The 27,791-nt window shown below is 45.5% G+C and overlaps 2 protein-coding genes and 1 long non-coding RNA gene across 3 annotated transcripts in view; all 3 read left to right on the forward strand.

The window, feature by feature from the left end:
- Positions 1-22,656, forward strand: LOC311065089 (uncharacterized protein). Its single transcript, XM_084085302.1, has 5 exons — positions 1-65; positions 8,332-8,475; positions 15,042-15,302; positions 16,373-16,516; positions 21,633-22,656. The coding sequence occupies exons 2-5, from the start codon at positions 8,412-8,414 to the stop codon at positions 22,343-22,345; spliced, it is 1,182 nt and encodes a 393-aa protein (XP_083941428.1). The 5' UTR covers positions 1-65; positions 8,332-8,411; the 3' UTR covers positions 22,346-22,656.
- The window catches only part of LOC311065093, a 442,153-nt gene that overhangs the window by 205,029 nt on the left and 209,333 nt on the right, over positions 1-27,791 (forward strand). The window lies entirely within an intron of this gene.
- LOC311065122 (corrinoid adenosyltransferase MMAB-like) lies at positions 24,527-26,673 on the forward strand (the record flags this gene model as incomplete). Its single annotated transcript, XM_084085339.1, has 2 exons — positions 24,527-24,606; positions 26,079-26,673. The coding sequence occupies 2 exons, from the start codon at positions 24,527-24,529 to the stop codon at positions 26,671-26,673; spliced, it is 675 nt and encodes a 224-aa protein (XP_083941465.1).

Below are 27,791 nucleotides of genomic sequence, written 5' to 3' on the forward strand. Positions count from 1 at the left end.
TGTAGAACTGACAACATGGTGAAAAACGTCTCATAAACGAGGTAGCCTACAATTTACACTCAGCGGTGAGTCACAGCTCAACTTGTTTATTGTCATTTAAACCATCAATTGTTTTATTGATTGATTGATTGATGGATGTACTTTATTTAGTAAGGCATGAGAACATCAGTAGGCTACATGGAAGTACAAATTCACAATACAAGGTCTACTAAACTGGAAGACTCATTAAAGGGCAAGACCACTTTGGTAGAGGTTTTGGTTGTGTAGTTACCTTGCCATGATGTAACTCTAAAGGTGGACAAGAAAACAAAAATAATTGTTCCATTGTTTAGAAATTGATAATTCAAAATATTCAAAAATAATTCAAAAATTCAAACAGCTCTCAAAGTCACTCTTTTAGCATGTAAACGAACACAAAGTTGATTCAGACAATAGGGCATCGCAGTTGCGGCCACTTCCTGGTTCCACTGCAAAATACGCAATGCATTTTTCCCATTGACTTTTCCAAAAATATTTATATCAATTAATTTAAGCCTAGAATCAAGCTATCCAGGATCCTGGTGAATCATGACCATAAAACCTTTTTTTCTGTGATTTTTTTTATTTTATATTTAATGATATGATATACTATATTTGATGAATACCCTTTGTTTTGCCGTTTTCAAAACATTTTTTTCACAGAATCAAACGTTTTATGGTCATGATTCACCAGGATCCTGGATAGCTTGATTCTAGGCTTAAATTAATTGATATAAATATTTTTGGAAAAGTCAATGGGAAAAATACATTGAGTATTTTGCAGTGGCACCAGGAAGTGGGCGGGAACTGCGATGCCCTATATAGAGCATCACCAAACCCAGTACTGTTTGCTTTTTTTAGCTGTGTTCCGTGAACAGAAATAACGGAGCAGAAATAAGACTTCCGGTTGACGATCTCTTCAGAATAAGAGTACCCTCTAGAGTAAAAAGAAACCATTGAAAACCATTGAAAAACGGTTCATTTGCACATTAAAACTATAAATTAAGCATTTAAACGAAGCTATACAACACATATTATGTTTCTGTGTAACAAAAACGTTTTTTTAAAACATTAAAAATGTATCTAAATGGATAAATGCTGTTCAAAGGACTGCATAGCCTATAGAAATTGGACACTGGACCCTCTACACTGCCACACTCTCCGCTAAGCGGGAGAGGTGTAAAAAAAAGTATGGCGGACCGTCCAGTGAGGTCAGAGGTCAGAAAAGTGCCGTTTTCAGACAATAGTTGACACTGGACCGGAGACGGCTGGGGATGCCAGCACTTGTGACATACGCACGCGTTCGGGGAGACCCCCTCTACAACACCACACTCTGCGCTAAGCGGGAGAGGTGTAAAAAAAAGTGTGGCGGACCGTCCAGTGAGGTCAGAGGTCAGAAAAGTGCCGTTTTCAGACAATAGTGGACACTGGACCGGAGACGGCTGGGGATGCCAGCACTTGTGACATACGCACGCGTTCGGGGAGACTCCCTCTACAACACCACACTCTCCGCTAAGCGGGAGAGGTGTAAAAAAAAGTGTGGCGGACCGTCCAGTGAGGTCAGAGGACAGAAAAGTGCTGTTTTCAGACAATAGTGGACACTGGACCGGAGACGGCTGGGGATGCCAGCACTTGTGACATACGCACGCGTTCGGTCACTGGACGGTCCGCCACACTTTTTTTTTACACCTCTCCCGCTTAGCGGAGAGTGTGGCAGTGTAGAGGGGGTCTCCCCGAACACGTGCGTATGTCACAAGTGCTGGCATCCCCAGCTGTCTCCGGTCCAGTGTCCACTATTGTCTGAAAACGGCAGAAAAGGGCACTTTTCTGACCTCTGACCTCACTGGACGGTCCGCCACACTTTTTTTTACACCTCTCCCGCTTAGCGGAGAGTGTGGCAGTGTAGAGGGGGTCTCCCCGAACCCGTGCTTATGTCACAAGTGCTGGCATCCCCAGCCGTCTCCGGTCCAGTGTCCACTATTGTCTGAAAATGGCAGAAACGGCACTTCCCTGACCTCTGACCTCACTGGACGGTCCGCCACACTTTTTTCTACACCTCGCCCGCTTAGCGGAGAGTGTGGTGGTGTAGAGGGGGTCACAAGTCACTGGACGGTCCGCCACACTTTTTTTTACACCTCTCCCGCTTAGCGGAGAGTGTGGTGTTGTAGAGGGGGTCTCCCCGAACGCGTACGTATGTCACAAGTGCTGGCATCCCCAGCCGTCTCCGGTCCAGTGTCCACTATTGTTTGAAAACGTCAGAAAAGGGCACTTTTCTGACCTCTGACCTCACTGGACGGTCCGCCACACTTTTTTTTACACCTCTCCCGCTTAGCGGAGAGTGTGGCAGTGTAGAGGGGGTCTCTCCCCGAACATGTACTTATGTCACAAGTGCTGGCATCCCCAGCCGTCTCCGGTCCAGTGTCCACTATTGTCTGAAAATGGCATAAACGGCACTTCTCTGACCTCTGACCTCACTGGACGGTCCGCCACACTTTTTTCTACACCTCGCCCGCTTAGCGGATAGTGTGGCGGTGTAGAGGGGGTCTCCCCGAACCCGTGCTTATGTCACAAGTGTTGGCATCCCCAGCCGTCTCCGGTCCAGTGTCCAATTTGTAAAGGCTATATGCACTGAAAATGGCCCTTTTCTGACCTCACTGGACGGCCCGCCACTTTTCAAAATACACCTCTCATGCTTAGCGGAGAGTGTGGCGTGGTAGAGGGGGTCTCCCTAAACGCGTGCATATCTCACAAGTGCCACGGCAAAGAGCCGTCTCCTGTCCAGTGTCCACTATTGTCTGAGAACGGCACTTTTCTTACCTCTGGCCGCACTGGATGGCCTGCCACTTTCTTTTTTTTTTTTTACAAATTATCTCGCAATGTTCACCAACATTCTGTACTGGTCTGTATCAATTTTCTATCAAGTTCAGATAGAGAATTGACACACACACACACACACACACACACACACACACACACACACACACACACACACACACACACACACACACACACACACACACATACACATACACATTTTTTATGAATTATTGTGATTACATTCTTATTTGTTTTGTATTTTAGTTTTTAAATAGTTGAGATCATCATTATAAACCCCCCATGCTTTATTTTTTTAAATCTCACCTGCACTATCTACTATTATTATTTGTAGCATATTTTGTTGTTGCTTTTATCATTGTTTATTTGCTTCTGCAATAAACAATATTATATCATGATAATTTTCCAGAGTGACCTGGTCTAGCTAGGCAGCATTATTACAACAATGGACAAACAATACAAAAACAATTAATACATATGTAACAAACACAAATGAATATCCAGTTAAAGTTCAAAACAGGATCAGAAACTGTGCTAAGTGCACATTTAATGGGGATCAATAGCCAGTTTAAATCAGGAACAACCTAGCACTTAGAAGTGATCTAGTATAAGCCATTTAAAAAGACAGACAGTACATCATAAATGCATTTTTTAAATAGATTTGTCTCTTTAAAAAAATACTTAGAAGTGTTCTAGTATGCGCCATTTAAAAGACATACATCATAAATGTATTTCTAAAATAGATTTGTGTCTTTTAAAAAACATTACAAAATTGCGATCTTATTTTGAAGGCAACCGGAAACCTTATTTCTGCTAGCTCGAAAACCGGATGTCCTATTTCTGCTTACGGAACGGAGCTTTGTTTTTTTTATAAAAATGTTAACTTCCTGTTGATTTTACTATTTTTATTAAGAAGAAAACCCGGACTGGATCCACGGATCCGGATCCGGATCTTCAAATAGTAAAACAGGAAGTTGACATTTTTATTAAACAAACAAATAGTAGGGGGGGGGGGGTAGGGGGTAGGTTAAGACTTAGACAGGGGCCATTTTCGAATTGCAGCCTCCTGAAGGTATCTTTAGGGCAGTTTTGAAAGTGAGTAGGGTTTTACACTCCTTTACTCCTTTTGGTAGGGCATTCCACATGTTTGATGAATAGCATGAGAACGAGTTCATTCCCTTTGTTGAGCCAAATCTGCCTCTGGTGTTATGATCATGGACTTCATTAACATTTAGGAAGTATTTTGACAAATACAGGGGGATCCCAATGTTGTGGTATATCTTGAAGACCAAGCCCATAGCAAGTTGCTGTACTCTGTCCTCAACCCTAAGCCATCCAATCCTAGCAAAATGAGCAGGAGTTAGATGGGTTTTGTGATTGAGGCCAAGAAGTAGCCTTACTAGTTTGTTTTGGGATGTTTGGAGCCTTGTTTTTAAGGCCTTGGAGGTGTTGTGAATGTGATACCATGAAGTGCATGCATAATCATAATAACCTTGTATGAGGGCCCCTGCAAGAATCTTCAGAGTATTCTTACTGATTAGACGTCCAATCCTATACAAAAAGCGTATTCTTTGGTTTACCTTTTTGATCATTCTTTTGGCGTTTTTGTTACCGGAGAGGTTTGCCTCCAAGATGGAACCCAGGTAGGTAATTTCCTCCTTTATTGTGATAACATCATCACCCACTTTGATCGTGAAACTCTCAGCCTTGCTAAGGTTAGAACTGGACCCAAAGAGGATGGATTCAGTTTTACCCAGGTGTAATGATAGTTTGTTGTCGGAGAGCCAGATGCAGATCTTGTTGAGTTCAGAGCTGAGAGTTTTCTCAACCTGCAGCCTGTCCCTGTCCGAGAACAGCAGAGCCGAGTCATCTGCGAACAGGAACAGTTTGCAGTCGCAAGCTGAAGACATATCGTTCACATATATCAGGAACAGTAAAAGGTCCTAGTATACTTCTTTGCGGAACACCGCAAGTCACTGGGAGGGGAGGGGACTGGGTGCCGTTTACTTCCACCACTTGCTCCCTCCCTTCCAGATAGGATCTCATCCAGCTCACCGACGTATCATCAAAACCTATTGCTTTGAGCTTATTGATCATAATTGGGTAATTAACGGTGTCAAAGGCCTTCTGGAGGTCCAGCATGACCATGCCGCAATATTTGCCATTGTCGACATCTTGTTTGATAGAGTCGTTCAAATAGTTTGACATGAATGTTGTTACAAGCTGATGCGACTGTTTTCGCTATCGCTACTCAATTTCTTTGACTTGTTCTTTGTATTATTCTTCTGCCCACACACGTCATGTCCTAGTATGAGCGAATAGGGGAAGGGGATCAACGTCACGTGATTCCCTTGTTTTATCCGGCAAAAACTCAGATGTGTGTCTAAAAGAATATGATTATTGGCAGAATCGTGAATATTTGGCGGCCCCGTTTTCATTTTTCCCAAGATCGGCGGTTGTTGCTATTACCTGCACTACAATACTTCACCGTATGTTATGTAATGAATGTAGGCTATTTTCATTTGTTTCCATTAACACGTTCTTTGAGACACACATAGGGGTATTTCGGGGCTTGGCTGAATCCGTCATTCCTTCGCTGGGTTAAACAACACAGCTTTCACCATTGGAATTGCATTACGGAACGTACACGTTGTTACATTGTATGTTTTTCATTTCACCACAGCGCAAAATATGGTGAATTTCTGTAGTGCAGGTCATTACAACAACCACCGATCTTGGGAAAATGTTTAACCATTCAAAACTTTCTGCGATTCTGCCTATATACTGTAATCATCATGATTCATGCCCTAAAGAGGTACACCAGGTTGAAAGCGGTTTAATGATTTTCAGGGTTAGGGTTACGTTTTCATCTGCTATTTGGACATTTTAAGTAAAAAAATAAGTTAATACAATTATGTGGGGGAAATTGGTGAACTTAAAGGGGAATACCACTAATGTTCAACATTTTCAACATTAAACTATGTCTTTAGTACACCTTAGAGCTGTTGTGAGGAAATAAGAAAAAAGTCCCCCCCCTTCTATGTTGCCTAGAACTGGAGTATTGATTGAGGTCATGTGATCAGTGACATACGCCCAGTGTACTTTTGGCTCCGCCCTCTAGGCTGCTGCATTCACTAGAATAGGGAATCTGACTTCCAGCTGAAACAGTGTGTCTTGAATATAAAGTTAAGACTTATTAGAGCATGTTCAGCCAATTGATCTCTATTATCTACAAGCACTATGTCTTGTGAAATGTGATATATAACCATAATGCTATTATAAACTACTACAAGTCGCACTGTTTCAGCTGGAAGTGAGATTCCCCATTCTAGGATTAAGTAACAGCCGTCTGCCAGCCTGCAGATGGATGGATCCGCCTCTCCTGCTGCACAAATGCACAAAAGCTGTCGTTTATATTGTGTTTTTTTAGTAACAGTGTCCTGTCACTAACTGTGTGGCATAACATACAGCAATGTTCCACCTATGTACCTTTCAAGCAGGCCGTGATTCAGCCAGTGGAGACAGTCAGGGAGGGGTTTGCCAACTGGTCCCGTACGTTCCCAAATCACGCGTCACTGATCACTCAGACAGATGGAGGTAAATGATTTCAAGGTCAATGACACAATTATCGCTAGCAAAGAAGAGATTACCTATTTGGGTTGTATTCTCGACAAATACCTGTCAGGTGAAAGCATGGGGACAAAGGTGGTCAAAATAGTAAACCAGAGAACCAAATTTATGGGCAGAGTTTCCTCTTTTGTCAACCCACAGGCCCTCAGGACCCTCTCAGGGGCCCTGATTCAACCACATTTTGACTATGCTAGCACCTCCTGGTACTCCAACACCTCAGTGTCACTGAAGACTAAGCTTCAAACCTCCCAAAACAAACTGATTCGGCTACTCCTCGGATTGGGGCCCATGACCCACCTGTCTCCCACCCATTTTGCCAGCCTAGGCTGGCTCAGGGTGGAAGACAGGGTTAAACAACTAAAAATGGGACTGGCCTTCAAAATTGTAAACGAAAATTTGCCCGATATGCCCCCTATTCCCGCATATCTGAGTAAATACCTCCAAAAGGTTAGTGACACCCACAGTCACAATACCAGAGGGAGCGTTAACAACAATTTGGTACCACCCACCCATAAAACAAACATGGGCAAATTCTCCTTCTACAGCACTGCCACCCAGGATTGGAATGGGCTAACCCCATCCCTCAAAAAATGCAGTTCGCTGGGCTCATTTAAAAGAGCCTTAAAAAATCACCTTTCAGGAGGCCAAAAGAGGAGGTAGTACCATTTTCCCATTAGACAGCTGACCCCCCCCCCCCCCCCCCCGTTCTTGTACATATCTTTCCCCCCCTTTTTTTTATTTATTTTGTTGTACATAGTATTGTATGTATATATGTATATATATATATATACATGTATATGTGTGTGTGTGTGTGTATATATATATATATATATATATATATATATATATATATATATATATATATATATATATATATATATATATATATATATATATTCTTGCTGTTTTTTTATTTTCTTTGTGTAATGATATTCGAACTGTGATGCCACTATATATGTCTATGAATTGAATACCAAGGCCCTCATTGGAAACAAGTCCGCAAGGACTTTTATGAACGGACCTGTTAGACAAAGTATCTTAAATGTAAATGTGTTGTTTTACATTTTTTTGCCTAATAAAATATTCAATCAAAACATGACCTCAATCAATTCTCCAGTTCTAGGCAAAAAAGTATTTTTTTCTTATTTCCACACAACATCTCTAAAGACAGTTCAATGTTGAAAATGAGTGGTATTCCCCATTAATCAGTTGTTTTGAGATAGTTTGCAATAAAACGGGTGCAAATATACCATATACAGTAACATATACCAACAACCTAACGGCTGTTGGTAATCAAAACCCAGCGCACCAGCAAGCCATGAAATATTTCAAGATTTGAATTAATTAAGTAAATGTAAGTACTACCAGACCTGATGGCCATGCTTGAGGGTTATTAGTCCAGACATCAGCAGGCGGTCTTCATGGATATTCTGTACGTCCACAAAGTGTTACATTTTGCTTATAACATGCTGGTGCACTCGGCTGAAGTCTGCAAATGTAGTTGGCTGACATAAAAAAGGCATATAAATCCACATAATCACAAAATATCCAACACAGGAGCACCGGCCTAAATTTTTCCTATGGTTTCTATGCACTGAGTTGACCCGGCAACAATATGGCAATGATCAATAAGTAAAGCGTGATATCATTGTAGTCAGAAGAATACTGGCTGCATTTCAACAGAACAGAACAGAACATCTTTGCAAACCAGGGTTCCCCAATTACTTTTTCACCAAGGGCCAAATTATGTGAACAGTGGTGTAGCGCATCACTGAAAGTAGCAGATCTACAAGCTCACAACAGATCGCAGCTAATGAAATTAGTTTTTTCTACTGGTGATTTCCACAGAGCACCACAGGGAGAGGTCTACAGCATCGAGAGAGAGGGCCTCCAAAAGATAGTCAACGTTGTCAGAGGAACAGTGTGAGATGGACAAGGGACCTGGACTTTCTGTTGCAATGCTGCAACCCGTAGTAAAGTTGTACAGAATAGGTATGTACCGTTTTATTTACTATTGGTTCTAACTGACTACTGTAGAGAGGGGTCTGTGTTAACAGACAGATTTATTGGTGGCAGGTATTTTATTATTGAAAATCGTGCTGCCTCTCTGGTCATGATTTTAGTAAAGTGTAGCTATGACTGCACGGAATCTTGGCCCAAATTTGTAGTCATACGTCGTAGATATGTCATAGATCGGTGGTTCCCAAACATTTCAGCTCAAGACTCAAAAGATAAATTAGACATTTGCCTGGGACCCAAACTTGTGAAAATAGCAGATCTACAACAACGTGTCACTTCCCGCCGCGATGTGAGGTTGTAGATCTGCTATTTTGACTACTTCTTCAACTTTAAATGAAAAGTTGTGATTCTTTTGTTTAAACTTTTTTAAATCCTTAGAAATAAGATATTTATATTTTTAAATGTACGAAACTTTACTCGGGACCCACAAAGATCGGTCCGCGACCCACAAATGGGTCCCGACCCACTGTTTGGGAAACAGTGCCATGGATGACTGATGTCATAGATGACTGATGTCATAGGCTGGTCACGTGAAGACCCGTTTGTATGCGGATCCTAAGATCCACATGATTTACAGCAGTTCTTTGGTGAAAACATTTTTTGAGTGTTTGTTTAGGTGTGTCCTCTCCATTTCAGGATCCGCAAATCTGTGATAACATGTGTAGGCTGTTTCAAATGTACATTTTCAAATACTGCCTGCTACATTTTATTTTGTTTAGAAAATGTATTTTTTTAATACATGCTGGCAACATGTCTTTATTTCTTTTGTGAAGACTGAACCAAACCAACACTCGGAGACAGTATGTGCGAAGGCCTCACAGGGCGTTTTATTAATGAATACGGCACGTCCACGGGGTTTCCCCCGGTGCCGTCTTGTTATTACGTTTCAAATCATAAGTCGACAAGAACAATAACTATCACTACCCAGCCAGGGTTCAGTGAAACATATAAAGTCTGTGCGTAATCCTCTGCCCGCGCTCTGCGGGGGATTCCTGTCCACAGACGCTCTGTAAGGTTTGGACCAGGTCCTAGGTTGCCTATAACAGAGAGATACAGACATTAGACTCCGATCTATATAACACCAGGTAAATGAGGAGGAGGATAAGAAGTGGGGGGTCGCTTACCGCCTGTGCACCTGTCTGGCCAGCGTGGAGAGTCAGTCCACACGGAGGCAGAGACGGTGCTTTTACGTTGTTTGTGCGCTCCCCAGCTGGGTGCCACGGCTGCGCTCACTTCAGGCTGATTCCACAGGTAGACGGGCAGGTAACGCCCGTCGATGACGCAGCCCAGCTGGGGGCGGGGCCTGGCTGGCCGTGCACCGCCTCTGTCCCACTGACTCTCCCTGCTGAGGTGCTTACCTGGCAGGCTGTTGCCTAGCGACGCCCCACATATCCCCCCCCTAAGCTCCGTGCCTGGGTCGGGAGCTTCACTTCTTTCCTCGTACAGCCTCGAGAGGGCGTCGGCGTGGGGAATCTCTTTCCCTGGACGGTGTTCCACGGTGAAGCGGTAGTCTTGGAGCTCAAGGAACCATCTGGTGACCCGGTCGTTTCGGTTCTTGTTCCTGGCCATCCACTTCAACGGGGCGTGGTCCGTGACGAGCGTGAAGGTCCTCCCCCACAGGTAGTACCGCAGGTGATGAATGGCCCACTTCACGGCGAGGCACTCTTTCTCCACCGTGGCGTAGTTTCGTTCATGTTTGAGGAGTTTCCTGGAGATGAACGTGACCGGGTGCTCGTCTCCCTCCACCACCTGCGCCAGCACGGCTCCGACCCCGGTGCCGGACGCATCGGTGTGGAGGAGGAACGGCTTCTGGAAGTCCGGGGCGATCAGCACCGGTTCCTCGCATAGTGCAGCCTTCAGCGTGACGAACGCCGCCTCAGTCTCCGCTGTCCAAGCGACGTGGTGGGGCAGGCTCTGGCGCGTCAGCTCATATAGGGGTGCTGCAATAGTAGCGTAATTTTTAATAAACTTTTGATAATATGAGATTAGACCCATGAATGATTTTACTTGCTTCTTAGTAGCGGGCCGGGGCCAGTCCCGGATCCGCTCCACCTTCCGGACCTGGGGCTTCACACACCCTCGTCCGATGGTGTATCCAAGATAGTCAGTCTCCGCTAGACCCACCCGGCACTTCTTGGCGTTCGCGGTGAGGCCGGCTCGTCTTAGGGCGCCCAGGACGGCGTCGAGGTGCAGGAGGTGCTGGGACCAACTAGGGCTGTGTATGACGATATCGTCGAGGTACGCGGCAGCATAGTCCCGGTGGGGCCGCAGGACCCGGTCCATTAGCCGCTGGAAGGTTGCGGGGGCGCCATGGACTCCAAACGGCAGGACGCGGTACTGGAAGAGGCCCTCGGGGGTGGAGAACGCCGTCTTGGCCTTGGCTCTCTCCGTCAGGGGCACCTGCCAGTACCCCTTCGTTAGGTCCAGGGTACTGACGAAGCGGGCCGGTCCCAGGCGCTCGATCAGCTCATCGACTCGTGGCATGGGATAAGCATCGAAGGCCGAGACTTCATTCAGCTTCCTAAAGTCATTACAGAATCTCAAGGTCCCGTCAGGTTTCGGCACGATCACAATTGGACTGGACCAGGGGCTGTGGGACTCCTCTATTACGCCGAGTTCTAACATCTTCTTCACCTCCTCTTTGATGGCCACTCTCCGGGCCTCCGGTATCCGGTAGGGCCGCTGGCGCACTATTTCGCCGGGGTTGGTGCGGATGTCATGGCGGATGGCGGTGGTCCGGCCGGGCAGCTCGGAGAAGATGTCGTCGTTGCGCGCCAGCAGCTCCTTCAGGTCCTGGCGCTGCGACGGGGCCAAGTCATCTCCTGTCGGCACGGCGGCGGGGGTCCGCGGAGAGGTGGTGGCCAGTAGGACCGAGGAAGGCAGCGGCCCCGCTGTGTGCCACTGTTTTAGAATATTCACGTGGTAAATCTGGTGGCCTTTGCGCCGACCCGGCTGCCTCACTCGGTAGTCGACCGGGCCTACTTTCTCCACCACCTCGTAGGGCCCTTTCCACTGGGCCAGGAACTTGCACTCGGAGGTGGGGACCAGTACCAACACTTTCTCCCCGACCTGGAACTCCCGGAGCTTGGCCCCCCGGTTGTAGGTGCGGCACTGGTCCCTCTGTGCCTGCTCCATATGCTGGCGGACCAGGGGCCAAATCTTCTTTGCTCGTGTTTGCAGCTGCGCGACATGGTCGATTACACTCCGGTGGGGAGACGGCTGGCTTTCCCAGGTTTCCTTGGCGAGGTCCAACAGGCCGCGCGGTCTCCTCCCATACACCAGTTCAAACGGAGAAAACCCTGTGGAAGCCTGGGGCACCTCTCTGATGGCGAACAGGACGTAGGGAATTAACTGGTCCCAGTCCTTGCCATCCACATCAATCAACTTTTTCAACATTTTTTTTAGAGTCTGGTTAAACCGCTCCACCAGTCCGTCGGTCTGGGGATGATACACCGATGTGCGTATGCGTTTCACTTTTAGCCAGCGGTACAGTAGTGTCATAACTCGAGACATAAAACACGTGCCCTGGTCCGTGAGTACCTCGTCCGCAATTCCCACCCGACTAAAGAGCATTAACAGTTCGTGCGCAACAGCCTTGGCTGACGCGGTGCGTAATGGTATGGCCTCTGGATAGCGGGTGGCATAGTCCACAATGACGAGAATGTAACGGTGGCCCCGGGCGGACTTGGGGAGTGGGCCCACAATGTCCATAGCTAGTCGCGAAAACGGCACATCGATAATCGGTAGTGGTACCAGGGGGTTACGTTGTGAGGGACGGGGAGACATTTTTTGACATTCCGGACAGCTCTTGCAAAAATCCTCCACAGCCCGTTTCACCCCGGGCCAATAGAAGCGAGCCAATATGCGATCATACGTTTTCTTCACCCCCAAGTGGGCCCCGAACTGGTGAGTGTGGGCTAAATATAGAACTCGAGTGACATACGGTTTCGGCACCAAGAGCTGTTCCACTAGCTCTTCCCCGCTAACTAACACGGCCCGATATAACAATCCATTTTTCACATTAAAGTATGGCGACACAAGGTCACTCACCCCCTCGCCCTTCTGTCCGTCTATGGCCACGACGTGCTGCCTGGCCATCTCAAGGTTCGGGTCGGTCCACTGGGCCGTGGCGAACTCCCCTCTCCGCTCCGAGGCACACGCTTCAGGGCGCGGAAACTCCATGAACGGGTCCGCGTCTGCGTCTGGCTCCGGCGTGGTCTCCGCCGGGGCGTTGGGTGGATCCTCCTCCTCGGGCGCCGCCGCGTCCCTTCCTGTGGAGTCGCCGCTGAGGGAGGTGTCGCTGAGAGCTCCAAAGGCGGGGCAGGCCGGGCGGCCCGTGGCCGGGCTGGGCCGAGTGGGCCTAGTGGGCCGAGTGGGCCGTCGCTGGCGGCGGCGGACGGGTCAGACCCGGCTCCCAGTACCTGGCGAAGAGCGGGCAGTCGGAGCCGATCAAGAGCGGCACGGGAAGATTCGGGACGACGCCGGCGGTCACCACGGCGTTGCCCCGGGCCGTCTGGATGTGGATGTGGCTGACCGGGTAATGGCGGAGGTCGCCATGGACACATGTGACCGGGATGGTGGCCTTCTCCAAGGGCCCGGCCAGGGCGGCGTGGACCAGGGTGACGGCGCTTCCTGAGTCCAGGAGCGCGTGCGTGTCGACTCCCCCCACTTTCACCGGCAGGACGGAGTGGCTTCCCGGGCTGCTTCCCGAGTGGAGGCAGGCTCTGGCTCCGTCCGCGCTGGACGCGGTAGGCATGGCGACGTCGCGGTCCCGGTCCGGGCAGCTCCAGGAAATGTGGTCCTGCTGGCCACACACGTAGCACCTCCGGGTCGGTGGGCCCCGACTGGGCCTTTCTGGGGCCGAGTTCCTCCGACGGGGAGGCGAGCGGTTGGGCGGCGGCGTCCTCTTTCGCTCGCGGCCGGAGCGCTCGTCAGGGCCGCCACGCGGCGCGTCCATCTTGGTCGTCTTTAGCATCTCCACGCTAACCTGGTGGTTCTCCAACAGGGCCACCAACTCTTCCAGGGAGCTGGGGCTGACTTGAGAGGCGTACTTCCGTGCATCAGGCGGCAACGAGCGGATGCATCTATCAATCACCAGGCGGTCGATGGCGGGCGGATCTCCCCCGGTGGTCAGCCAGCTGTGCGCCACTCTCAGCAGAGCGGCTACCTGCGGTCGCGGAGACTGGGCCACCTGGTAGGCCCAGTTGTGGAACCTCTGGGCCCGGGCGGGGAGGCTGTAGCCGTGGGAGGCCAGGATCGCAGCTTTTAATTTGGGGAAGTCTCGAGCATCGGCCAGCGTCAGGTCCCGACACGCTCGCTGGGCTTCCCCGGTCAGAAACGGCGCGAGGAGCGAGGCCCAGTCAGCCACTGGCCACCTCTCCCGAGCGGCGGTGCGTTCGAATACTTCCAGGTAGGCTTCCACATCGTCATCCGGAGACAGTTTGGTGAGTACATCGCCTGGTGCCCGCGAGAGCACCGGGTCCCGTGTCATTTTATCCATTAACTTTTGCACTGCTGTTTGTAACTCGGTCTGGCTCTTAAGGAGCGCAGTGAGTGCCTGTGCATGCTCCATAATCAGAGGTATTGGCGTGGATCAGTCTTTACCCGTATTCTCCACCACTTGTGAAGACTGAACCAAACCAACACTCGGAGGCAGTATGTGCGAAGGCCTCACAGGGCGTTTTATTAATGAATACGGCACGTCCACGGGGTTTCCCCCGGTGCCGTCTTGTTATTACGTTTCAAATCATAAGTCGACAAGAACAATAACTATCACTACCCAGCCAGGGTTCAGTGAAACATATAAAGTCTGTGCGTAATCCTCTGCCCGCGCTCTGCGGGGGATTCCTGTCCACAGACGCTCTGTAAGGTTTGGACCAGGTCCTAGGTTGCCTATAACAGAGAGATACAGACATTAGACTCCGATCTATATAACACCAGGTAAATGAGGAGGAGGATAAGAAGTGGGGGGTCGCTTACCGCCTGTGCACCTGTCTGGCCAGCGTGGAGAGTCAGTCCACACGGAGGCAGAGACGGTGCTTTTACGTTGTTTGTGCGCTCCCCAGCTGGGTGCCACGGCTGCGCTCACTTCAGGCTGATTCCACAGGTAGACGGGCAGGTAACGCCCGTCGATGACGCAGCCCAGCTGGGGGCGGGGCCTGGCTGGCCGTGCACCGCCTCTGTCCCACTGACTCTCCCTGCTGAGGTGCTTACCTGGCAGGCTGTTGCCTAGCGACGCCCCACACTTTGTATAGACTATACTATCTAAATCAACATTCTGGTTTATAATTTGAATCTATTTGGCCAGTTTATACAGGAATATTAGGCTGTTTATACATTTTAATACAATAAATATTGAGTTATTGAATATTGACAGTTGGAGTGGGGGGGGGGGGGGGGGGGCTGTTTTCAAATGTAGTCCATATTGTCCAGCACTAATTCAGTGACATACCATACTGGTAAAAACATGCTTTTGGCATCACTATCCAGTCTTTGAAAAATAAACAAAGTCCTTAAATCTGCATTCTACTCCATTCCAGACCAGTCTGTGGAGTACAACCTGCAGGCGAAGTTGAGTTCTCAAGTCAGGACAGTTTCTATTAAACAGGGGCCTGAAGACCACCTTAAACTACAACATGAAGACCACCTTACACAGGAACCTGAAGACCACCTTAAAAATGAACCCGAAGACCACCTTAAACAGGACCCTGAAGACCACCTTAAACAGGAACCTGACGACAACCTTAAACTAGGACCTGAAGACCACCTTGAACAGGAACCTGAAGACCACTTGGATCTCAGTAAGTTTCAAGCTCTCTCTCTCTTTATTTATTTGATTCTGTTGTTTTGTAGGTCTATCACGCGGGGTGAAAGTGGGTCTGGTACTCCATGCCACTACATTCTAAATTAACTATAGATTCAGCGCTGGGAAGAAGAGGTGACAGCTGTCTGTCAAACAAACAAACACACACACACACACACACACACACACACACACATTGTCCCCCGCTTAAGCCTTTATGTAAGTTATTTCAAGCGAAAAATATGTCAATTGTTTTTTACCACTGACCCAAAACAGTCCCAAAATGTAATTTGGGGAAAGAAAATGCAGAAGAAATGCAAATTATTACTTTTTCTTTTCAGTGAAAAGTTTAGAGTTCTTCCCAGCACCATCAAGTTACTTTAAATCAAACTAGGGGGGATGTCACGATTCTGATTCTACATTCTAGAAAATCTTTCGAAATTGTTTGGTCTCGACTGTCGAAATCAAAACCAGGATCTCACCGTATTTATTTTCTGTTCATTATGATACAGTTGTACAAAAATATTCAAACATTACAGCACAAGACGTGTACAAATTCTACCACAGTCAAAGTGTGTTGGTTAATTAGAAAGTATTGCAGCTGATGAGGTCAGACTTTTTATTAGTGTATAAGAATAAAATTCCTCACACCAGTATTGCTGCTCCCAAATGCAATTTTACTTTTCATTTTTGGGGTAAAAGTACACATTTGGAGTATTTTGGAGTAGCAATACTGGTGTGCATACTTTTATTCTTATACACTAACTTTTTTGATCCAGCATCCAGCCTAGTAGTAGATGTGCTTGCCTTTTGGCTTTTCATCAGCTTCTCTCTCATCAGACGTAGTATTTGAACATTAATTTACAGTAGAAGTTCTCCCAAGCACCACAACTCTAAAACAGAGGAAACATTGCATGGAAGCCGGGGTTCCCCAATTACTTTTTCCACCAAGGGCCAAATTACGTGAACAGTGGTGTAGCGCATCATCGGAAGTAGCAGATCTACAAGCTCACAACAGATCACAGATAATTAAATGTTTTTTTCTTTTTCTACTGGTGATTTCAACAGAGCACCACAGGGAGAGGTCTACTGTATCAAGAGAGAGGGCCTCCAAAAGATATTCAACGTTGTCAGAGGAACAGTGTGAGATGGACAAGGGACCTGGACTTTTTGTTGCAATGCTGCAACCCGTAGTAAAGTTGTACAGGATAGGTATGTACTTATTATTTGTTTTTACTATTGATTCTAACTGACTACTGTAGAGGTCTGTGTTAACATACACTTATTATGTTCATAGTTTTTATAAAATACATTATTTATTGGTGGCAGGTATTTTATTATTGAAAATAACCGTGGTGGCTCTCTGGTCATCATTTTAGTCAAGTGTGGCTATGACTGGGACCCAAATTAGTGAAAATTGCTGATCTACAAGCTCTTAACTAGATTTCACTGTAACAAATTAGGAAACAGAGAAGCCACTTTGATGGATCGATTTTGCTTTTCACCTCATTTGAGAAGAAGATGGTACAGCTCCTTCAGTGTAGGATCGTTTTCATCCTGGCACTTCCTATCAACTGTCGGTTGTAAAGGCTGAACAACAGACTGATCAGCCCAGACCCGCACCCCTGCGAAACATCATTTCCCAGTACTATGGTCACCCCATTAACAGGAAGAGCTGGTCACCCCCATCCTAACTACACCTTCAAACAAAGTCACATAATCGTTCACTTTGTGATGCAAGCATGACATTTGGCACAAATACTCTGTAAGGGCCACTCTTATACAAAACGGTGCTGGCCACAAAACATTTTTACAGGGTGTGCCAGCGTGGGAGAGCCGAGCCAAGGGTAAGCGGGGCTATTCATGACTTGTTCATATATACTTACCCGGAAGGTGTACAGATCATATGGGACTTAAAAGGCACTGGATGAATGATCGGGCTAGGTGTAGGTCACCCAAACCTAGTTGTATCCCATACCTGAATTTGCGGTATCACTTTGATTAAGTTGGTAAAAGGATAGCCCCTCAGCATTAATCAGAAATCACTCCCCCAAAAAATGGCAAATGCAAATCCAATGTTAGCCAACAGGCAAACTGATTAGAAGAAATGTTTAATTTTTCAGAAAGACAAAAACAATGATGCCCTAGTATCACCTCCGACCCATCATGTTTCTCAACATGATGGCTACACCATGCTTGCCACCAATGTTCCACTCTTTCATGAGATCCATCAAATGCCAATGATCCTGGACCCAGCCAGGCTGGATGAAGGTGGTGGTATAGAAGCTACTTTGATCTACCTTTATCTTGGAGTTTTGAGAGGCCAGCACCTTTTACCTTAAGAGTGGCCCTTACAAAGTAACAAAGTATTTGTGCTAAATGTCATCCTTGTATCATAACCTGAAATATTGTATCACTATCTGCTCCACTAAGGAGGAGGCCATCTTGAAAAAAATTGGCTTATGTTCTCAAGTCCCGTAACCAAAGACCATTAACAAAATTCACCTCCCTCCGATCGTTCCCCAAACCTAAACTGAACCTGGACTTGCTTGTTACAAACACAAGCTATCGTAACTACAAACACTAAGCTGTGTAGCTTAGAACCACTAACACAGCTACCAAACTTTTAGCTTAAGATAAACCCCCATTTGTTGGGGGTTTGTCTTGACCAATCACAAAGAAAGGGGAACCACACAGATTTGATTTTATTAAGACAATGATTGAAAATATTATGTTTCCAACTTAAACAGGCAGGGAAACATGCTGCCCACTTTAACTGAGGCTAACAAAGGCAAGCACACAAAATCAAACAGAAAAGCTCCTCTGTGGCCGCTTCTGCGGCCTGAGGAGGAATGACGAGACAAAGCATGAATAGAGTAGACAGGGCCGAAAATGGAAAATTCCCCCTGGAAAACAATGTGGTTAGGGTTAGGGTTAGGGTTAGGCTTAGTACTTTTTGAGTAAAAGTACTAAGTGAGTTGTTTCTATATGATTTTTAGGCGCTGAATCCATTTCTGCCGGATGCCAAGCTGTAAAAGTCTCGGTTTAGGCATAAATATCGAGAAATTTGCATAATGAGCAACTTAATTGCCAAAAACTGGGAAAAGGCTATAATTTAGCTTTTAATTAACTTATAAAGGTAATCTAAGAGTTTAAGTCCATGTTTATGATGTCCAGAAATCCATCTATTACCATGGTGCAATCATGCTACCTTTCCTTATTAGCATAAATTATGCAAGAATTTGGTAAGGCATTACAATTTGTTTTTCTCTTTTAGTCCTAAAAGTTTAGCTCTCGAATCTAAGTCTATGTTTTAATGTCCACTTACTTAATGGCCTTACTAGACTCTAATAGGCTCTAATAGGCTGTACTAGGCTCTTGTCAGCCCTGTAGCCCCTTTGCACTTGAGATTAACCACTGTGTCCACGGGCAATAGTTTTACATGGGTTTGTGTCCACCGGCAATAGTTTTACATGAAAATGTTTAGGCTATAGTATAGTACTGCCCCGTACAACCTAACAGAGCCCAGCACAGCCCACCAGAGCCCATTATAGCCCACCAGAGCCCAGCAGTCCGGCACATTCCAGCACACAAAGTCAAACCAAACCAGCACTGCAACACACAATGGTTAGGCACAACACACAGAACCCTGGCAAAGGCCCCAGGGGGCCATCACAAAACACACATGAGGTCTCATTCTGGGAAAGCCATTTACTTTGTGGCAAAGGCAAATCAAATGAGTGATATTAAAATACACATGAGGCCTTGTACAGGGGAAAGACTTGTACTTGTAAAGATTGTGGCAAAGGCTTTTGTCAAAAGAGTGTACTAAAAACACATACAGGGGAAAAGCCCTCAACTTGTATACTTTGCGATAAAGGTTTTACTCAAAACATGAATCTACTGATTCTCATGAGACTCATACAGGGAGAAAGCCTTTTACTTGCAAAGTTTGTGACAAAGGCTCTAGTCGAATGAGTGATCCTAAAATACACATAAGGATTCATGCAGGGTAAAAGCCCTCGACTTGTACAGTTTGCGGTTAGGGTTTTGTAAAGTTTTGTTCTCTAACAAAACACACAAGGACTCATACATGGGAAAAACCTTTTAATTGTAAAGTTTGTGGCAAAGGCTCTTGTCAATAGAGTTAACTGAAAACACAAATGAGGACTTATACAGGGGAAAGTCCTTGTCTTGTACAGTTTGTGGTGAAGGCTTTAGTCAAATAATTAGTCTAAAAACACATGAGGATACAGCAGAGGAATCACAAAATCTGACAATATCAAAACGACTAAATTAAAGTAACATTTTCTTTCTCTGTTTGTTCTCATTATCTTGTGAATGCATACATTTACCATGATTGACTATCAGGTGCTTGTGTTGCTTTTTTTCTTTAATTATTACCTGCAGGTTACTGGCAGAACAATATTGAACTGTCAAAGTATAGCTGTTACCTATTTGTGTTCTATATAAGGGTTGTATTTATTGTATTCACTGTTGCATTGGTATGCACCATGACATGCATTCACCCAGCTCAGGTCCTGCTGGGGAGGAGACCTGGCTGCCACTGATTGGCTAGGCACCTTCAATCATCCTGGACCAATCACTGAAGAAGACCTCCTATTTAAGAGCTGTGAGCAGCTGTGTGAATTGGCAGTGTGTTACATGGTGTAGCATGCTGTCCTCTGAGGGGTGCACTACGTTAGTCCGACAGCGCATTCCTCCGACAGCGCAGCGCTCCGACGTTTCCAATACTAAACCCGAACCAAACCCTCACCCTAACCCTAACCGCACGCGGATGCCACATAGTCGGAGAAAAGGTCTGTCGGATTAACGCATGCCTCCCCCTCTGAGTGCTGTGTTGCAGTAGGGGTGCTAAAAGTTGGGTAGCCCTCTGTGCTCTACAGGTGCCCACATTTTGAGTTTGTGAACCTGCTATTTTTCTGTTGTCCTATAGTTTCAAACATAACCCTGTGGTATGTGTTACAAACCACCAGCGCCAGCTTTTTGTAAACAAACCTTTTGCCTTATTTAGATTAGAACAGATAGTTTAGTTTAGATTCCCATTGTACTTTTTGTTTTGATATAGGTTAGGATAGTTAGAGGGTTAAAAGTAAGGATAGGTAGGTTGTTTTGTTTATGTATTGGCTTTTTATTTTATTGGCTAATCCCTGTTCTGAGCAGGTCATAATAGGCAAAAAAGAAAATATATAAGGTCTATAAGCTCACAACATGTCACATGATGTGACACATTGAGCTTGTTAGCTTGTAAATCGTCTTGAAGATATACTATTTTCGCTATTTGATGTACAACGACGCACAAATTGCGTACACGTTAATTCTGTAAATCTTGTACTTACCCCTTAACTACTGTGAACAATTCAGGAACATGAACCGATTCACACCTTGTACTTAAATTACAGGGGACATAATGGGAGTAACTATTCATTTTACAGCAAGGCTAGCAATTGCGACCGTTTTTGCGCCTGGAATGTGTTGAATATGACAAAGTGAAGTGAAGGTCGAAGTGTGCTTGAGCAAGACACCTAACCCCTAATCTCAGTTCCCAGAAGTTTTCGCCAGCTCTCGCATACAAACGGGAGCGGCGAGGAACTTCTGGGCCATAGCCCTGGTATTTGTGGGCGGGATGTAACTTACGCTCAGAATCTGAGCGGACACGCCTCTTACCAGTCTGAGAGCTGTGCAACTCGTCTAAAAAGTCCGACGAGAGGCAAACAGCAGAACACAACAATGGCGGCCGCAATTTCTCAAGGGGAAATTGCTTCCCGTCGCTCTTATTTACATGCAACACCCACTGCATGTGTATCCCACCCCCTTTTCTTCATTGGCTGTTGATTTGAATCAGAACGCAGTGGCCGCGCCCCTGTTGTTCAGGCTTTGAGCCGAAGCCTCCCAGACTACCTAACCCCTAACTGCTTTGTGCCCCTTGTGGGCAGTGATCAGCTGGGTTGATTTTAAACTGAATTTCTCCCGCAGGAGGTAGTAGGTCAATATTATTATTTTATATACATTTTATTGGTACAAACTCAAAATATAATTATACCCATGTTAAAATTGTAAAAATATTAAATAGATACTAGTCAGTGTACAGGACAACATTTTCTAAATTAAATCTGTACTGGAGAAACGAAACGCAAAAACCGCATTCCTGTCCTCATAAATAACAAGGAAGCCCATAGTGCTCCTAAGCAGGGGAATTGTTGGACAGATGATTGAGGCTTTTTGAGTTGTCTGCTCACCATTTTCACCTGTCTCTCTCCTTCTCTCCTCTCTCTTCCTCTCTCTCTCTCTTCTCACTTGCTCTCAGCTGTGAGGTCGGAGTCTTCCCAGACTCAGCTGTTTTCCTGTCCAGAGTCCTACGCCTTCACATCTCAGGACTCTCTCCATAAAAACACGAAGAGGAGCCACAGTGACCTCTACTGCCAAATGTTAAGGAATGGACAGATCCCCTCAGCAGCCTGTCAACAAATCACCAGCACTGCAGACAGCCAGAAACAAGGAGACACGGATGAAACAAGCTCTTACAGTCATCAACAGCTTACCGAAACTTTAACTCAGCCAGGAGATGTAAAAACGCACAAGCTGACTTCCACAGGAAAGAAACCCCACACTTGTAAATTGTGTGGCAAGAGTTTCAGATTTCCAGTTGTCCTGAAAAGACACGAGACTGTCCACAGTGGAGAGCAACCTTTCCAGTGTAAATACTGTGGCAAGAGTTTTAATGACCCGAGTAATCTGAGGAAACACGGTCTTATCCACACCGGAAAAAAGTCTTACCACTGTATGCAGTGTGGCAAAAGTTTCAGTCGGGTGGATTGTCTGAAGATACACAAGCGCGTTCACACCGGGGAAAAACCGTTCCACTGTGAACAGTGTGACAAAAGCTTTAGTCAGTTGGGTCTGCTGAAGACACACCAGCGTCTCCACACTGGAGAAAAACCCTTCCGGTGTAAATTGTGTGACATCGGTTTCAATGAGTCAGGTAATCTGAAGAGACACCACCAGCTTAAGCACACTTGAGGAAAACATTTCCCACACTAGCGAGTCAACACTGGAGGAAAACCTTTCCAGTGTGACCGGTGTGATAAGGGCCTCAGTTTTAGCTAAAATATTGTTTTTGTATGTTGTTTTTTTACCTGCATCTCTCAGGCATCAAATCTCTACCCCGTAGTGTGGAAGGCACACCCACACGTTTCCCACAAGGGCATTTTCATGCACCTATCAGTGCTTAAACTGACATGCACTAGGACACTTTTGGGACCTTTGGGTGCGTGGACTTAAGTGCAACTACGCACATATACATCACATCATGCAACACAACATAATTTGGACATACATATGTGCGTCTATCCTTTTGATAATGGTGTGACAACGTATGTATTTTTACATGTTTTGTTATGAATAAAGATGTCACAGTTTCAGAAGGTTGGCTGTCTTGTAATTGGGAGCATTTAAGCAAGTGCAAATAATTGTTGTGTGACTAAAACGGGACGTAGAGTGAACCTAAACAAGCACTTCTCTTCCCCTGCCATCCGGTAAAACAAACCTGCCTTTCCTCGTGAGCTGACAGTAGAATCAGAATCAACGTTATTGTCACATCAATCATGTTATGTATGTTAACTCATTGACTGCCATTGACGAGTGCACTCGTCATTTGGCCCGAGGCTCACACTGCCATTGACAAATTGACGAGTGTGTGGTGTTTTCAATGGTTTACGCTAGAGGGCGCTGTTCCGCAACCTGTGAATCATGATGATGATGATGAAGACCACAGCCAAAGATCACGTGATCATAACAAAATGGAGTTGGTTTCGTTAAGTATTATAGGATTTATAAAAGTGATTTCTTTTTCTCTGCATTCTTTTGTTTTTTGGCAAAAGAAAGGAACGTTTAACTGCCCACAACTATGGAATGGAAAGGCACGCTTTTTTTTCCCCTCCGATTCTCCGAGACCCCTGTACGCGTAATGAGACGATCGCCGGTGGATCGTTGTGAAAAATAATATATGATTTTTCAAAGGTTAGTGAAAACGCTCGGAATCGCTGGCAAGGGCAGCTATAGATGATGTTTAAATCTGGCAGCCAATGAGTTAATTCAATGTGAATTATAGTCATTAATAATCAAATTCTTGTGGCTTTACTTTGGCATGCAAAGATCTAGTAACCAACTAATGAATACATCTTAATTAACTCTGTGATGTTATTAGCCGGGGCAAGTAACAAAGTAATGATAAGAGTCATGAACCCCCCTGGGGATCCACCTGAGACCACCGGGCCTATCCAGTGAGGCAGTCCAACTTGGGAGACCAGGCTAACACACAGTCATTTACAGTATCACATGGATGTTTTGGAACAAGCAGTACCAGAGACCGGCTCTCCTCGCTAATCCTATGAGCACTCATCCTGGTCATCAGAGCAACCGAAAAAAGATCTACCAACACACCACGTGTGGCCCATAACATGGTCGCATATGAATTCATGTATTAGGTAACTGGAATAACATTCTTAACTAATGATATATTACTAAGTTCAGCTGGGAGACTGAACAGAACTGCCACCCCAAACATTCCTCTCCAATCAACTCAGTTGGCCCCGTTCCAATCAGATCGGCCTAGCTCATGACAGCGTTCCTTTAAAAGGACACCTCCTCCTGCCTTATCTCATTTGTGCTTTCCGTTAAGGTCAGATAGCACGTAGCTGTCATGTCAGACGCGGAGTCCCGTGCTATTTCCACTCCTCGCCGCAGCAACCGGCTTGCAGCAGCCGAGTTTTTGCATTTGATTTCAGGAATTGGTCTGGCCTACAGGCCTATATAGGCAATTTGGCTGTGGGCTGGAGCTGGGCGGGAGTAATACCGTTGACTGACAACCCCTTCAGCCAATCAGCAGTTCGTTCCCCTTCAGCCAATCAGCAGTTTGTGAGATTTCCGGAAGGGGGGGGGGGGGTTACCAGGCTATCTGGACTCCAGATTGAATCAGCTGCCAGTCTCACGTCCGCCCCACCTTTGCTACATACTGCTAACAACATCACCGTGTCTTCTGCTCCTAGCTCTGGGTTCAATCTATCCTCTGCTCAACCTGTCACTTAGTCCGGTTAACAATTCATTTCCCTTTCGCTTGTGTTTCTCCTCTCGTAAAAAAGGACAACATGTCAATTTAGCATCTTTAATACTTCCTAATCCTATATATATAAAGCAGTCAAGATGCCACAGAGACGACCAGACGATGAAGAGTGGACACCTTGCAAGAGTTCATCAAAGCAGAAGAATCAGCCACCACCCCAGTCACCTCTGGAAAATTGCATTTTGCATGGTTGCAAGGGGAAAGTCCTTGATAACTTTGTAGCATTTTCTTCTAAGGCTGATCCACTAACTATATTTCATGAAATCCAAGATACGATAAACTAACTTTTGACACAAATATCTGACTGTGGTGGTATGCAAGATGTTTGTGAATCAATTTCTGATGAATTGTCTTCAGATTGTTGGTATCATGAAAACTGTCGACGCGCATTTTTCCTTTATGCTAGTCGTGCTTTAGCAAGAACATGCCGAGCAGAAAGTGATTCTACTAGACCAAAACGTGAGCATGTGGATTCTTCACGTTTGTTTGGCAATTATTGCATCTTCTGCAAAAGTGGCACAGTGAAGAAAGCTTCTGGCAATATAGCTTGAGGAAATTCCAATCAAATGCATACAAATATATTGAGACAAAAGCTATTCAACTAGGAGATGAAGATTTGTTACGCAGAATCAGGGGAGTTGATCTTTTTGCTAAGCAGGCACAATTTCATGTGTGCTGTCGCTAGCAGTACTTAAGTAAAGCGAGCACCTCAGCCTGTCAGTACAGATGCAGCATCTGAATTTACTATCAAGAGAGCAATGATCTAAAGCTTTCACTCAGGTGTGTGATTATCTAAAAATGGAAGTTATTCAGAAAGGTCAGGTTGTCAAACTTGCTTATCTTGCAGTTTTGTATAATGATACATTGAAACAATTTGGAGAAGGCGCTGCTTCTCCGATAACAAGCCATAACCTGAGACAAAAAATTGAATGCTGTCCTCATCTCCAAGATAGTATTGACTTTGCATCTTGCCCATACAAAGACACATTAGTATTCAGTAAATCCCAAGAATCAATGAAGACAGTTCGTTCAGCTTATGAGATGGGAATTACTGATTGGAGTAAAGAGGTCAGCCATGACCTTCACAAGAAGATCTTAAAAGCATTAAAAAACTCTGAAACAATCCCATGGCCCCCTACAGCTCATGATCTCCCAGATCCAAATCAGGAGATTCCGACAGAGGTTTTACAATTTGTTCCTAATCGAGAAAGCCATCATATCGGGAGGAAAGTCTTGCAACCTCCATTTCCCAAGACATCTGCAGAGTAGTTACATCAGGACAATGGAAGATGAAAAAACACATCTTGCTACTTATGACACTACTCCATTGCTTCAGGTCTAAGAGCATCACCACTCTGATCAATAACCTTGGCCACTGTGAGTCATACACATACTCAATTGAACTTGAAACAGCTCTGGCAAATTCAATTGTGGAAAGTGATTGATAAGCAAGTCTGATATTGTCAAGAGCCAACCTGATGGAGCAGTCTTCCATACTGACTGGGACAATTTTGATCAGCTAGTGTCAAATGTGTATGGGGCAGGGTCCATTCATCTACTATCTTGTATCATAAGGGCAGGCAAATGTCTAGACCTGAACTGGACAAGAACTTCCTTTGCATTTGAGAGAAGTTTTGTCACTGGAGAAGGAGACCGTAGGATCCCTAAAATATACACCAAAACTGGAGACAAAGGTTTTTCTAGCACCTTCACCGGGGAACGGAGGCCAAAGGAAGACCAGCTGTTTGAAGCATTAGGAAGTGCAGATGAATTGTCATCAGCCATAGGGTTGGCCAGGGAGCTGTGCACTGAAACGGGCCATGCATTCACTTATCAGCTAGACAGGATACAGTGTGTTATACAAGATGTGGGCTCAAACATTGCCACCTCGCTGTCATCTGCACGAGAAAGTCAGATGAAGAAAACCAGATTTTCCCCTCAACCAGTGGTGGACTTGGAAAGCTGGATTGATGAATTCACAGACAAACTCCCACCGCTCACCAACTTCATCTTGCCCTCTGGGGGTAAGAGCAGCGCTGCTTTGCATGTAGCTCGGACAATCTGTCGCAGAGCGGAGCGGCGTGTCGCTCCTATCGTGCGCTCAGGGGAGGCAGATCAAGATGTTGGCACGTTTTTAAACAGGCTGAGTGATTACCTGTTTACTGTGGCCAGATATGCAGCAATGAAAGAAGGCAACGAAGAGAAAATCTACAAAAGATCTGAATAAAGTAGCCTACATTCTGGGGGAAGGACAAGTGTGGAATATATACATTTGAATATGCCAGTTTGAAAGTGCTTACATTTGTGTTGCTATCACTGTGCTTCACAATGATGTTACATGTGGGACTTAAGTAGATGTATGACAAATAGGAGAGATATCACATTGAGAACATACAGGCAGACAGTGGATCAAATTATTTTGTGTAACTATACTTGTCAAGCCGGGAACCCCTTTTGGGGTTCTTGTTGCTATGTACAGTATATAGCACTGATTTAGAATGTTTAAGATGAATGGAAAACATATGAGCCTTGACCGAAATGTCAGAGATAGCAAGATCATGAAGAGGATCGAATGTGGGACTTAAGTAGATGTATGACAAATAGGAGAGATATCACATTGAGAACATACAGGCAGACAGTGGATCAAATTATTTTGTGTAACTATACTTGTCAAGCCGGGAACCCCTTTTGGGGTTCTTGTTGCTATGTACAGTATATAGCACTGATTTAGAATGTTTAAGATGAATGGAAAACATATGAGCCTTGACCGAAATGTCAGAGATAGCAAGATCATGAAGAGGATCGAAACGATCTGATTTAGATGTAAATTCCCCGCACCTGAGAAACCCGTAAAAAGCAGTGAAGAAAGCCACTTCCAGTAATGAGTCTGTATAAACACCAAAACACCCCTGCCTTAAGAGAGCCACCAATTTGTGCACAAGAGGTAATGTAAGGGGAAGGCGCTTATCCTTAGTTGGTGGATGCTCTTTATTAAGCCCGTTGAAGAGGAGGCAAATAGCCGGATTCCCGAGGAGGCTACATACAGAGGGATCTGTACATCTAAAATGAAACTGAATGCCTGCTATGTAACCTTTGATGGAAGAAGGCTGCATTTTTCGGGATTCAAAACAGTGAACAATAAAAGCAGTAATCATGGAGATATTGACAGGCATAACAGGAATAGAAAAAGCAGTACAAAATGAACAGAAATGAGACCATGCCAGATCATACATTTTAATTGTAGACTTTGCCAATCCTTGGCGCATGAAGAGAGCTGCCGAGTTCATGTAAGACTGGAGTTTTTTTCTCTAATCTAGGATCGTTTGATCGAAGTCTGGGCAACGC

Source organism: Gymnoscopelus microlampas (assembly GCF_963454915.1).
Source record: "Gymnoscopelus microlampas genome assembly, chromosome: 17".
Taxonomy (NCBI): Eukaryota; Metazoa; Chordata; class Actinopteri; order Myctophiformes; family Myctophidae; genus Gymnoscopelus; species Gymnoscopelus microlampas.

Coding starts and splice junctions, on each gene's coding strand:
- LOC311065089 (XM_084085302.1), top strand. CDS start 8,412: ATGGACAAGGGACCTGGACTTTCTGTTGCAATGCTGCAACCCGTAGTA. Junction 15,303..16,372: donor TGAAGACCACTTGGATCTCA/GTAAGTTTCAAG, acceptor TGATTTCAACAG/AGCACCACAGGGAGAGGTCT. Junction 16,517..21,632: donor AGTAAAGTTGTACAGGATAG/GTATGTACTTAT, acceptor ACTTGCTCTCAG/CTGTGAGGTCGGAGTCTTCC.